General features: G+C 38.5%; 1 protein-coding gene across 7 annotated transcripts in view; it reads right to left on the reverse strand.

Annotated features, from left to right (window-relative positions):
* LOC126856885 (uncharacterized) overlaps positions 1-15,017 on the reverse strand; it is a 312,768-nt gene that overhangs the window by 196,466 nt on the left and 101,285 nt on the right. For all 7 annotated transcript variants that reach the window (XR_007688422.1, XM_050605856.1, XM_050605855.1 and 4 more), the window contains 2 exons: positions 7,412-8,224; positions 5,862-6,970 (listed from right to left, as the gene is read on the reverse strand). Coding sequence is in view for 6 of the 7 variants with exons in the window: in XM_050605856.1 (XP_050461813.1) it covers positions 5,862-6,970; positions 7,412-8,224 (1,922 nt within the window). In the remaining variant the exon portion in view is untranslated. The remainder of the gene's footprint in view (positions 1-5,861; positions 6,971-7,411; positions 8,225-15,017) is intronic.

The following is a 15,017-nucleotide window of genomic DNA, read 5'->3' on the forward strand; positions in this document are numbered from 1 at the left end:
GGATATTCTCCTCCCCCTTTTTTCTCTCTTTATATATTTCTTCTTTCTTTCTCGCAAATTAAAATTAAAGTCCTCTTAAAACACTGCATGTGGAAAAGATGGAAAAAAATAATACATACACATAAACATACATGATAAACGCAGGTAGCGTTAGTAAAGATATAAAGGAAGAGAGAAAATATATTTAAAGCTGTTAAATACTAAATGTGAAAGAAAGAAAGAATATTTTTTATACTTAAAGATCCATAAGATTCTTCTATATAAATAATTTAAAATAATCGATTAGTGTATAAAAAAGATACAACACATTCTTAAAAAAATTTAATTGGCTTTATGCTAAAATTAAATCAGTCAGAAAATTAGTTCACTTATCACAGTGTAACTATCGATTACTTTTTAGATCTGATAAGCCATAAATGTGTAAGAATATATGTGTGAGAAATCATTAGCGTAACATACCATTCGCCTTTTCAATTACGAAGCGAGGATCTTCAAAGAGAGAACATGTAAGAAAAAGGAGAAGCGAAATAACAAATCTCTGACGATGGGAATAATCGAAAGGTATCGTAGCGGGGATATAGGAAAGAAATTATTATATGGCAAACGAGGCCACGTCCACAGGTGCCATAACAACTAGTATTATCCCATTAGAATAAATGTAAAACAGAGATGGCGTTTCACTTATTCTCTTTCAAACTTGCTGTCTCTCTGTCCCTCTCTTTTTCTTCTCTCGTTTCTCTCTACTGCTACAGCTTTACGTCTGGCTTGGCACAGGGGGTAGAAAATAGGAGTTGGCCGAAGCACGGTAGGGCGCATTTACATGATATGAATATAATGGAGAGGGCTGGATCGTGTCGGTGAACTCGGGCTATACGAGAGAACGCTACCTGTTGAACGAAGAGTTCCCGGGTATCACCGGGTGACCCACAGGATGTATCCAGGATACGTCGGCAGGCTCGTTGTCGGTTAGTAAGGGGTCATCCCGCAGATTCCGGTTGCTTATCGAATGACGGGCAAATAGTCGAGAGAAATAATTTAAAAACATGCGGGATTATACCAATCAGGTAAAAATTCTTCTGTGATTTATATATAAGTTAGAAGCATGTGGAGAAATTGAAATATTTTACATTTAAATTCAGAAATTATTTCTATATAACTAAAACAATTATTTTTAGAATTAAAACAGTTAACAAACAGTAAATTTTGTCGATGAGTTTGCATCCTATCGCGAATAATTTTTCGCAGCACATAGTTTCTTATCTTCGCACCAATAATTATTGCCGCTCACATCAGACACGATGTACCTCTTGTACGTATAAAGACTAATGAGATAAAGACTTTCCTCGGCTTTCAAATTAAATAGAATACGTTTCCACGAATAATGTGTGTGCAGGCGTTTATTTATGTTTCGTTCCTCGCATCCCATCTGCCTAATTAAGGGTTATCCGAGTATGTCTAATAGAATCCCAACGCGTACTATCGCGTTGCCCACGCCAAGCTTCGACAACGAAGACAAAATCCTGTATGTAATAAATATGTATAGGATAAAAGCGCACGCGCGCGCGTTCGATGAAAAATCTGAGGATGCTTTCTTCCTTTTCTGTAATTCTATATAATGGCGATCATATTCCGTCCTTTCAATGTTTTTCATACGAGAATCCCGGTTGGTCATCCAGTTATGCGTTTATATTCTTACGATAATTTTTCGACTCGAGAGTCGCACTAAAGAGAAACGAAATACGTTTACAAACAGCGATAGAAAAGGCAACACACAAGCCCAGTCGTCTTCAACGATCATCGCACGGAAGTTCGTATCATTCTTTACGATTTTGCGATTTTGTGACGGGATTTTCACCTTCTCGTCTGATATTATTTCCCGTTTTTCGATTAAAAATGATCCCGCGATCCTCGAGATTGCAATTTTCAGAAATGACGGCAGGCCGGGTTGCTTCTCAGGAGACGCGAGACAAGATGCTTCGTAAAAATCACTCTCGCGACCCCGAAGCCAGAGGTCGGAAGTGAGGGACAGCGACAGACGTGAAGCGAAGAGAGGGAAATGAGCGTAGCACAAGAGAGAAAGAAAGAACGAGAGAACGAATGAGGGAAAGAGAGAGAGTATCGCGGAGGCAATATAAAGGGGCAATAAAATCACGACGTTCAACAATACGGGCGGACTTGGCCCACCGCCTTCACCTTATCCTCTCTGCGCTCTTCACTTCCCTTCCCTTCGCCCATCTCCTCGGCATCGGGGATGTGCAACCTAGGTCAATTTTATTTGCCGTGTGTTCGGGCTGCGTATAGAGACTAGCAACTCCAATGTGAAAGTTTTGAAATCTCAACTTTACGAGAGGCGCAACGGCGGAGTCCATCGGGAAATCGAGAGACCTCCAACGGAGTTCGATTGCGAGAAAATTTGGAAAAAAAAAGCGCAGCCACTCCCGGTAACTTCGCATCGTGTTTGTGAAACAGATTTACATCCGGCGCATCACGAAAACGATTAAAACAAAGCGGTTGACTATTCCTGGAGGTATCGATTAAGAAACGCAAAATAAATCAACGAGTTCGGCGAAAAGTTTGCCAACGTTTGGCAGTAAACATTTTCCTAAACATTTTCAAACTTGTTTTCACGTTGATATCGATGTATGTGAAAAGAAATTTAAAAATTTTAATGGAGGATTTAAAAACAATACGCGTAGAGACATTTCTCCAATATTTTCGATTATGAGAAACGCGACATAACATATTGAAAAATTGTTAATTTTAAACATTTGCAACTCGATCAATGTTTACTTTAATAGTTATTTTTCTCAACACATTAATATTTATAAAAAAGTATCTCGTGAAGAAAAATATGCATTATAAACTGTAACGTTGTTTTATGAATGCTAAGTAAGTTTATATTTTTTAAAATTCAGTTAAATTTTAATATATTCAGAAATACAAATTAATATTGGCACGAACAGAAAACAATGATAGAATATAAATGATATTAGACTTTAATAATAGGAATACAATAAAGACAACTAATTTTGAAATTTAATTAAAAAATAATAATGGAATATAATAAATTATTAATGGAACATCGTGCACAATGCACTCGTGGAACAGGATTAATTTCAATTCTTGTCGCACGACAACTTCCTACGAGACGGTAATTGTCTTTTCTAAGCAATTGTTAAGGAGTAAAAGGAAATAGGTATTGAGAAGAGACAGTTCCTGGAGAACAGGCGTCACTATACTGACAAGAGTGCATTGAAATCATTGGAACACAAGGCACGATCGCTCAGGCGTCCGCTGCACCCTATTATACGTTAATGACGGGTTACTAACAGACTTGTGCATAGTGCACATGCAACTGTACATCACAATTTTCCACACACACACACACACACGCATATGCATATATGTATATATATATATATATATATATATATATATATATATATATATATAATATTCACGATCGTTTGTTTAGAAAACTGTTGCGAAAATAAAAAAATTTATCGGAAAATTGATAAGTCAATTGGAAAAAAAGGAAAAAAACAAGCGCACGAAATTCTATTTCAACAATATTGTTCCGACATACATTCATTTAATAACAATAGCCAACCATATTCGGCTTTTGTATAAAAGAAAAAAATATGTACAACAAATAAAAAATGTTTCAGTAGACATATGGAAAATTGTGATCAGCTGTATTCAAAAGGATAAAAAATGCGATAGATGCAACATTCATTTGTAAATTAATTGGGGGAATGCGAATGGTTCAATAGAGATAAAAGGGCAAACGTATATATCATACATTCGATATATATCGTGTTGAACGTTCTCAAGTCCTCGTTGGATATCCCGATGAACCAGTCATTGCTTTGCCCAAAACATTTCATTAAAACTCGCGTAAGCCTAAAGCCACCGCTCCGAAAGCTCTGGCTTATTATATGCATGCATATAGCCGGATTTCCAAATAATAATACTCCCATTCGCTTTGAATAATTCGCAAAGGCGTCTGGCACTAACTAGAAAGACTTCTCCCGAGCGTTCTCTCCTACCATCCCGTTCAGAAAACTTTTGATTATCGATGATACATCGTTATTAAACGTACCTCGTAATTAGCCACCGCTAATAACTCATATAAATTCACGCATTTTACACGCACATACGGAGAAGCTAATGAGAACGAGAGGAAGAGAGAAAGAGAATGGAGAGGAGACAAGATGGAGACAGGAATACGAGCAGGCAGCCCCAAGAATGCCATTGTGCTTTACAATATCCACGAGCTATGAGCAAGGTTATTAAAGGGCTGAGGTCGCGCTTAAGGTTAAGGGGAAAAGACGGTTGCGGCTGCGCAACCTTCAGATAGATAAAGACAAAGAGAGAGAACAAGAGCTTTCTCTCCTCGCGCATAAAACCGCATGCGATTTACGCTCGCTCGTGCAAGCGCTCTCGCACGTAAGCTGCGTGTATTTTCATACAAGAACATTGAAAATATGCGAGCCAAGATCAAAGCTTAAGACCGCGACCTAACCAGGAAGGATGGTCGCGTATACATGTTCCGTGATAATGGCTAACGTGATGCAAAATACGCCTTATAAGACCAACGGGGGGTCGAGAAAATTGGGCTTTCACACTTTCCATTTAGTCGCGGGACGAAGAAAGGACCCGGGAGGATTTAAAGCTGAGTGTTATTCTACAGCGTTCGCATAATCGTGTGATTACCTCCGTTAAAGCACGGAAAACCGGTGCGCGAAATGAGTAAGAAACATGAGAGATAATAGGATTATATTGTTTGATGTGGAGAAAAATATATGAGCTTTTCACGAGAAAAGTGTTTTGTTAGATTTCTCCAGTTACTTAACAGTGCGCAATTGCAATTTTTATCGATTCAAATTAAATTTAAAGATAGTTGACTAAAATAATTTAGAGTTTGCAGATATCGAATAACATGAAGCAAGCAAGCGCTATCGATTCCCGTAATAAATAATGCTTTTGCAATGGTTGCTACGATTGCATTCACGCTCCAAGAAGCAGGCCTGCTTGATAACGATGAAAAATGTCTGGCATTCGACTTTTTACATTTAGTCGCGTAGATATGCGCTAACGGAATACGAGAATACTGCACACGCGGTTACGATCTTGTAAATTGGTTGCTTCGCGCGCGACATAAAAGAGTATAAATTTCTCCGAATAAATAAAAATCGTGTAATAGCCGCAATAAACTTTCACACAGTATTAAATAAACCGTTTAAATAAAATTTCCTTTTATCATTCTTATTTATTAATCATTATTCGTTGATATATTCTGTGTTGATGAAAGCGAAAAAAATCCAAAGTATTAAAAACAAATTAGAATTAATCAAACAACGTTCAATTAAGTTAAGTCAGATAATTTTAAAATATGCAATATTAAAAATGAATGGATTATAAAATGGATACAATATTATTCGTTTTATTCCTGTGCTTTAAAAGCATAATCGTCAAGAAATTTAAAGAAAAAGAACAATGCGATAAGTTAAAATTTAGTTGAATTACATTAAATACAATTTATAGTTGAAAAGTCAAGAAAACTGAAATGCTGGAAATTAAAAAATTATTTATGCGAATAATACGAATCATTTAATTCCCGAGCTTTTGTGAGACTGTCGAAACGTCAAGAATCGTAAAAACTGAGAAAAATAAATACATGTACAAATGTAATTTATAATTCTTCGTATGATTTTTCTTTAAATCTCCCTTTTTTTTTCATAAAATAAAAAATCGATCGATAGCCCGAAAAAGTTAAAAAGCATCGCGGGGTAACTGAAAAGCTCGCATCAGCATATTGCGACGCGCTATCATATTTGCTAAATTGAGTGAGCACTGACCTTGCGAAGAACGCTGCGGCTGCGCTGGCCTGCGCCGGCGTCCCGGGCACTCCGCTCACGTTGTACGAGTACTTGGTCTCCTGGTACACCTGATACGCGCTCGACGGTTTCGAATGCGATGATCTATGGTAGTAGTGATCCCCGCTGTGGTGACTCTTCTCCGACTGTGGCTGACCGATCTTACCCGAAGCGTAACCTTGCGCGGACGAGGACAGCATCTTGCCGTGACACTTGTCACCCTTTTCGCACGAGGAGGGCGGGTGGAGAAGATGCGATTTCTCATGCGCGGATACCAGCGCGGACGCCGGCTGCTTGTCAACGGCACCGTAAACCTTAAAGTCGGCGTAACCCTTCAACTCGCCGTAATAACGCAGGTTCTCGACCTTGTAACCATGCCCGACATCGTGGCTTTTGACTTTGCTGACCTCGTGCTTGTTGTAGCCGGCCTCCTGCGAGGCCGGCTTCATCCTTTCCGCGTTGCACTTGCCGACCGCCACAGATTCGCTGCCGCTGCCGCTGTGTAAAGCCACTTTGCCCGATAGCTTCTCGATCTTCAGCATGGATTTCTCGCTCGAACGACCTTGAATCGCGTCACCGCTACTGCTCCGATTCGACTCCGACCCGGTACCCTTGTACTTGTCACACGTTGCTACCTCGCCGCACGAACCGTCGCAGCCACCGTCCGCGAAAACATTACCAACAATGACACCGCTTGCGATGTTGCTATCGTTGAGCCCACGGGTTTGCTGATGATGATGATGATGATGATGGTGATGATGATTTTTCAGCGATTCGATGTAACAGCGCGTGGATAACGTTGCGTCGCAATCATCGCCGGTCTCCTGTAGCAAATTCTCCTTGCTATTGTTATTGTTGTTATTGCTACTGTTATTGCGCACGTCGCACGCTTTGTGGAAGATCCGTTGACGCGCGATCGGGGCACGTGTTGCTTCTCGCGCGGTCGGCGTGATACTGGCCAGATTAGAGGGCGTCTCGGCGCCATGAGTGCCGGTGTTCCCTCTTCCCCCACTGGAATTACCGCCACTGCCACCGCCGCTGATGCTGCCCCCCCCGCTGCCACTACCACCTTGTCGTCTGCCCCTCTCCTCCTGTCGAATGATAATGCGACGGTACTATAGTCGGCGTGTAGTACTACGATTCATGCACATTCTACCGTTAATGCGCCGGATATATATCAAGCCGCCGCCACGTGAGCTGCCGAGAAAACGGAGCAATAATGATAGAGCGTGATCAAGAGAGTCTCTTCTTAAACAGTTATATATATATATATAAAATGGCGAACAGTAAATTTCGGAATAAATCATATATTTATACGCACACGCTTTTTTTTTACATTTAATTTCAAAAATTAATTTTTTAAATAATTCTAAATTAAAAATATCGCGTAAAATTCTGCGATATAATTATCGGGTAAACTCTATATTATTCTAATAATTATAACGTTGATCTATAACGTCTGGGAATAACCCGCGAGCATCAACTTTCAAAGATACGACATAAACGAGACTTTCTTACATGTTACGGCTTACCTGGATCTTCTTAAAGTCGTCCTGTCGTCTGGATACCTCGATGTACTTAGGCGGATCGGCATGATATTTAGGCGGCGGTTCCATTACTCTCGGCGAAGTCTCTTGATAGCGCGGCGGCCTGTCAAACTGTCGATACTTGGGCGGATCGATGTATGGATTATTTCGATGGCCGCAGTAATTCGGTAGCTGGCACTCCGTGAGATCCGACTGCGACCGGTTCAGCTGACAGTGTGCCGAAACGTTCGCCAATGTTTTCTGCTGCTCCTGGTGACTCTGCCTGCCGTGCTTCGCGGCTTGCGACTTCTCCTGACCACCAGCGTAAGACTTGTCGTGAGACTTGGTCCCTTTGTCGACACGCTCCTTGCATATCTCGGACTTCTCCCTCTTCTCTTGACAGGATGGCGGTCCGTCGATCTCGTAGAATGTCAGCTCCTTCTTCAGCTTTTGATGCGACTTGTCATGTTGCCGAGGATTCTCCGTTTTCACAGGCGGATTTATTTGATAGAATGTGAGCTCGCGTGAATCCTGAGACTTGGAGCGTGTCTCCTGGTACAGATGATGTTGCCGTTCCGGCTGAGAGTGGCTGCGTGAGTATCGCTGATCGAGCCCATCCTGATACTTAGATCGCGCGTACCTTTCATTGGCACTGAGTTTGTGCCCGTACTCGAGATATTCATCGCTGTACTTGAAAAGTCGCGGCTTGTACTTCTCCTCGAACTGTGAGTAATTATATGTGTTAAAGCCGACTTGATTAAAGTTTCTGCTGAGATTCGTGGAGTCGTAGTCGGTCGATGTCACCGCTTCCATATTTATCTGCAACAAAAAGGAAAAAAAAGGTTATCAAAATAAAAACTTTGAGGTTGTTATTTTATGTCTTTTCTCTTTCAGTTTTTATTATATTATAGCATAATTTCAACATTATCTTTTTAAAATATGTGCGGTTAACGATTGCGACATTATTTCTCGGCGAGATGCCGAGACGACGGATAAGCCACGGGACAAGCATTCCCAAAGAATTTACGTGAATCGCTCGACGAGCGGCTTCGAGAAAGACGAAGAAGGGCAAGAAGCTGAACTCGAGGCAACAACGGCGGCCATAAATCGGGGAGGCCCGTCTTCTTAAACGCCGGAGTATTTAGCGCGAAACAAAAAGCCGCCGTGAGATAAATAAAATCTGACACCGGGAGGGCGTGCCGCCGCTATCCACCACATCGTGTCCTGAATAAAGCCTCGCTCGCTCCAACGAAGAGCGACAAGGAAAGACAAAAATGATGCGCAGCAAGAACCCCGTCGGAATAAACTGAGAGGGTTGAAGAAGGCTCGCAGCTCGTGTCAAAAATCAAGCCGAGAAAACCGGTTCGCGCCTCAAGACTTGAAAGCTGATCAGTGCACATGTATACAGTCTGTCCCAGGAATATTTATGTATAAATTTTTTTAATTTTGGAAAATTAATAATTTTTTTGAAAAATTAATTTTGGATACATACATTGTATATGTTTCTTTTTTTTAAATTTAAGATATTCCAAAATTTGAGCACTATAACTTTACATTTTTTTTTTTTAATGAAATTAAAATATAATTTTTCTAAGAAACTTTAATTTATCTTTTTTAACATTAAACATTTTTGCAAATTTCTCCCTTGAATTAAAAATCTATAAAAGTAAAATTTATTTTAAATATGCAAAAAAGATTAAGATATTATTACTAATCTTTATGCCTTGTTTTAAAATTCTAAATTTTTATTTATTTACATCATTTAAATATTGTTACTCTGACATAAGAGAAAATTGATCAAATTGATATGAGTTCGTAAACGAGTCGTGGAGTGCCTATCCCAGGACACCCTATACATATATATATGCGGGACCACTTTCAAAACCGATGTATCCAAGATCACATACGATCTCGCTTTCTTTCCGTGCGAACCCCTATTCAGAACGCTGCGAGGCACGATGAACAACCGAGATGCTCGGACACGATTAGCCACGGCGACTTCGCGAAAGTCGGCTCGCAAAGTTAAAGTAACGTCACCTAACGTCTCGTGCTCGTCGTGATAACGAGAGAAATGTTCGATCTGAGGCCCAGATGGTCGCGCGAGTTAACAGGAGAGAACGAGTCGAGAAAATTATCGATCGCGACTTTCGTAAGTACGATGATCACGTTTAGCGATCGATCGTCTAATCCGGTTTCACGGATCACCCGGTACGTACTCGGCACTTCGTAACACGCTCTGCGAATCGGGAATGCCCCTGCGGGAATGCTGCAGTTATATATTACAGCTGGTAATGAAGACTCTCTCTCCACGGCAAGAGCAACGAGCTACCGACGAGGCCTTGTTTATCGCCTCACCTCAAATATACAATTAACATGTTGAGAAAACGCCCGGAATATCACGTTGCCACTATCTCTCTTTCTCCTTCTCTCTCTCTCTCTCTCTCTCTCTCTCTCTCTCTCTTTCCGTATTCTCCTTTTCCTTTCTTTCTTCAACCCCTTTCTCGAAAAGAAAATCTACGTGACAAGAGCGAGACTGACTCGCGGAGACCTTTCACTTTTATTATCGTAGTGCTCGTTAGACCAACCATTCCAAGAATGTTAACTCGGAATTCATCGCTAAAGGGACTTTAATGTCCCTCTATTTTTACGGAACTTCACGCTCGTAATGCGAAAATGGCGACAGTGTCCGCCGATAAATCCTAATAAAGTATGACATAATTAATATGCCCATTCTTCAATTTGTCTAGCGCTTAGTTCAAGCTATTACCTTGCAAAATGATAAACTCGATTTTCCACGCTATTTATACTTCATTCTTGGCTGTCGGAGATATATCCAGCGCGCGAATACTGTGTATAATAATTTAAGCAATGATCTAATTATTTGGAAAAACAGATTTTGTTTAATTCATCTCCAATATATTTATCCACAGAAATAAATCCGAGGCTTTATGTTTGCACGTAACAATATGTAGATGTACATGCATCAGAGATAAATATAGCTGCTACGTAAATATCGCGCTGTTTTAAAATTTATAACAGATAAATATTCAAACAAATACAACGTGCCATCGTATCAATAACAGTGAGTTTTGGACTATCCATTTCGATAGATTATTGCATTCTGCTTATCGTATAAATCCAATGACAGATATAAAAAATATTGTACGACACCTCGAAATAAAATATCGTCGTCGCAAATATCGAATCGGTTATATGTACGATTTCTCAAAGCCATAAAAAAAATACTCGTGATAGAATGTACCGAATGAATGCACGATATGCCGTTGACCCCGATGCGAAGATGCCATTATTTTCACGATGAGATGCTGGATGACGTGTGGCATTATTAAGTATCATTAAAGAGAAACGCTGTCGGACGCGCGGGAAATCGTATGCGACTTGCCAAATAAATTTCATACCCACATATATTTGCGTGAAATCCTTGCACTGAGCGTACTTCAATTTTGCTTTCATTAATTATTATAGAATCATATTATACATAATATTAAAATTGTATATCAAAAATTCTTTCTGTCACATAAATAAACATTTTTATATTCCAATACGACGTTATTGCATTTTGGCAATCATATTATATTTTTTTATTAGTCAAAATTATTCAATTAACTAGTAATCAAAATAATATGATATTTGTCTTGTCTTATAGAACTATCAATTATTTTATATTTTGAGCTATCCCCAAATGTCGAATTAATATTTCTAATATGAATTGATTTGTTCAACATGGTTTTTGCGGACATGAGACATGCGACATTCGCGAAATTGATCAATGCACTTCTCATTCGTCTTCATCATTCATTTACGAGTGTAGCAGGTATGTTCCGATGGTAATCAAACAAGCGTAGAAAACGCTTGCACGTTGCAGCCGCAACCTATAACTCATTCCGTCGTATAATTTGGCAAGTCTAGCCTCTCCGTAGGCTGTCGAAACGAATCTCACGGATCGTCATAAATATTAATAGAATCTTTTTTTGGCAGGTTCCACACCGCGGAAGAAGATAATCATGTTGTTTACGCTGCCAATAACAAGTTCCGTCGGGCCTCACGTGTACGAGCGGGGCCCATTTCGAAATGGGGCCCCATAATTACGGTTGCTGCTGAGATTATCCCGGTGCAACCGGTGGTGCCCTGTTACCAAGTGTCCGAAATAACCTCGTTTCTCATTAGATCGACGCGTGAAAATTACAGCAATCGAAAGTTAATCGAGCCAACGTGTATATATTACGCGGAATCATGTTAATGAAAAAATTACATCAAGTGTCTGAAGTGTTATAACGATAACAATTTATGTTGATGATTGAATATGTATTTCTAATAAAATGTTACAAACACATCATTTTAATGTAAACGATATTTCTCTTGATAAAAATTAATTTTTGATTAAATTTTAATTCAAATTTTAAAAACGAAATAGATATTAGAATGTAATTTTAATATTATATAATAAACTCAATTTTAATATAATTTATTTTACAAAAGATGTGCGTATAAATATATATATATATATATATATATATATATATATATATATATATTTTATTAATAATTCTATAAAATATAAAATGTGATATTAATTCTTCCACATAAACTTCCCTTCCTCTTTACTTAATAAATAAATACAAGTAATATATATATATATATATATATATATATATATATATATATATATAATATAACTGTAATATATTTTGCATTTAATTCAACTATATCTATTCTGAATTATGTCAAGATTGTGATAATATCTTCGTTCGCATGAAAGATGATTCAATTGAATATATTCACCAGGTAAATCGACTTTTCAGAAAGTCAGTGATTCAAATTTTCATTTGCTCGCGGCCTTGCCGGGTACAAAACTACAATTGTATAAAGGAACCCAAGCCACGAGTGACAACCTCTCTCTTTTCCTCTCTATCTCTACAAATTTTGAAATTATTAATTTAACCGTTCCCCTTTAACGCTACTGCGCCCGCGGCTAATATTTCCCTCAGAGACGAAGATGAGAGTGCACAGGATAGAAGCTATTAAATAAAGGAGACAAAAGCATAAAAGGAAAAAGCGGGGAGAGCGTGGAACAGAAAGAAACAGAGAAAGAGAAAAAGACTAAAAGCAGAGTACCCTTGGTTACCGTGTAAATGAGGCGATGAACAAAGTTTCGCGTGCAAACATCAAATAAAGGTAAGTAACGCGGTTAGTTTCGGCCATGTGGCTGCTCATGAAAATGCTGAATGACAAGCAAAAATGTCATAAGGGACGAAAGTGATTTGTTCACGAAATCCATATGGCTGAAATGTGGGCGAGAAGGATTTTAAATCTGTAACGTAATCTCATATGCAGAATTTATTATAATTTACAATCTGAAATATTAAACTGTTTTTATTTCTCTCCTCTCTTTGATATTCTCTTTGAAAATGTAATATTTTCTGACAGCTTAATTTTAACGAGAACAAACTGATCACTGTTACTATACTTGACAGTATATTGTTTTTTTACGATTTTAATTAAGCTCCCGAAATATGAAGGTACACTGTTAACGCTTCGCGTATTCAACAATAGCGTCAGCATGTAGATGACGTATATATTCAAACTGAGTGAGAGCTGACCATAACGCCAAGAGTGACGAGTATTATTCATAACTAACCGCAGCTGAAAAGTACACGACGATACTCGGTGTTATAACTGGATTTTCCATTTCCCCAGAGGCAATATCAGGGTCGGTGCATCCGATTTTCACGGCGGACTGATCTGTCTCAATGCTATCTGCCCCTCCATTGCGACCAATCAAATTAGAGACGCTCGGTTGAACGGTCGAATGAAAATCTTCCATCGTTTTATCATTCGTACTTTGTTTCGGTAGCATGTAGTGTTATGGCAAGGAACAATTGTGATTTAATGCACTATTAGATTAGCGTGAATGCACATGCCGCATACAACATGTATATCTATTATACTTTACTTATTCATCATCAATGTATTATCATATCTATGAATGTCATTGTAAACATTTTTATTCGTTAAAATAATTGTATAAAAAAAATTTTTATTAATTATTAAGAAATATTCTGATTATATATTAATAATTTGTTTAACTTTATAAAATGTGCTTTCCCTCTCATTTTTTTTTTAATTGGACAAATAAAGAAATAATATAAAACATATAAACTTGTAAAGAATAAAATACTATATAATATATACAAAAAATATAAGAAAAAAAATTATTATTAATCACATCGTCTAATAAATAAATTTAAAATTTTCCTTCTTTATCTATAGACAATAATTAAATTTTACGGGAAATACGACATTGCGTTTTTACGTTCAAATCGTTACCTTCGTTTGACGACTATCACGGGAACGAATAAATTTCCCGATTGACGGACTGGCGCGTCAGAAAAACGGACAGCGACCAGAGAAAAAGTCCAGACAAAAGGATGATTCGCGGATAACGGATGAGGTTGGAGAATCGCGCTGGAAGATATAGAGGCCGAGCAATCTCTTACGGTTGAGTTTGCACCACCCGGGGAAACCTCCCTCGATCACTTCGAATAATCATCGCGAGACACACGAGGCTCTCGCGCATCATCGCCTCCGCGAAAATGAGAAAGTCTAGAGTAAAAATCTGCAAAAAGTGGGTAAGGGATAGAGGGGTACACGTACATACGGAGATACAGCACGCATACACGTACGAATAAAGTCTCGGAACAAAGCAAGAACGACGAGTTGTGGAATAACGATCCGGTATTTCTAATACCGCGGACAGGTGAGAAGAAGATTGATGTCGAAGGGCGTCATTATATACACGCTTGCGTAAGATAGAGCGAAACTGCATCGCATCCGCCGACAAAATAATACGCGTCGCGTAAAATCGCACACCCTCGTCGCGACAGTGCGCCGCAGTTCAATAATGAAATTCGTCGCATCGCGTTAAACATTTCACTGGATATATGCGAGCGTGGCTCGCTTAATGCTTCTAGTTAAATAACGAATCAAATGGGATATTAAAGAATTATGCATTTGCCTCCCCTCGAATGTTGTACAGAACAATATCGCATTCCTCATTTATCTATCACGAATAAATAAATTAATTAAATCAATTAACATTTGTACATAATATTACGTAATATCATATTAATGTAATATTATATTAATGGAATAATAATAAATTGCTGAATCCATTTTTATCGACTATGAACAAAACACACAATAATGGTGTATATATGGTATGTCATTCCTCTGTATCTACGTTAACGATACAATCGGATAGCGTGATTTTCACCACATTGCGAAGCTACGGTGCATTCGTCTCCCTCTTCGTACCTAATCCTGTTTTTCCACAGGGACGGAAAATCACGCAATTAACTGATTAGCAAGGTGATTGTGCGTATTATGCCTCCGTTAGAACGCGAAGCTCACGTCAACGATCGTCCAGTCGACTATTTTTCTTTCATTAAATGAAGATGTAAGATTCATGAAATCATTCCACATGATAACGTAACGTTTACTCGATTTTTTGCTTTTCTTTTCCGTGGTATATATATCGGAAAATTTTTGTTAAAACTCTAAATAATTAATGACAGCTATTTACGTTAGCTTT

The sequence above is a fragment of the Cataglyphis hispanica genome, chromosome 20, assembly GCF_021464435.1.
Source record: "Cataglyphis hispanica isolate Lineage 1 chromosome 20, ULB_Chis1_1.0, whole genome shotgun sequence".
Classification (NCBI taxonomy): Eukaryota; Metazoa; Arthropoda; class Insecta; order Hymenoptera; family Formicidae; genus Cataglyphis; species Cataglyphis hispanica.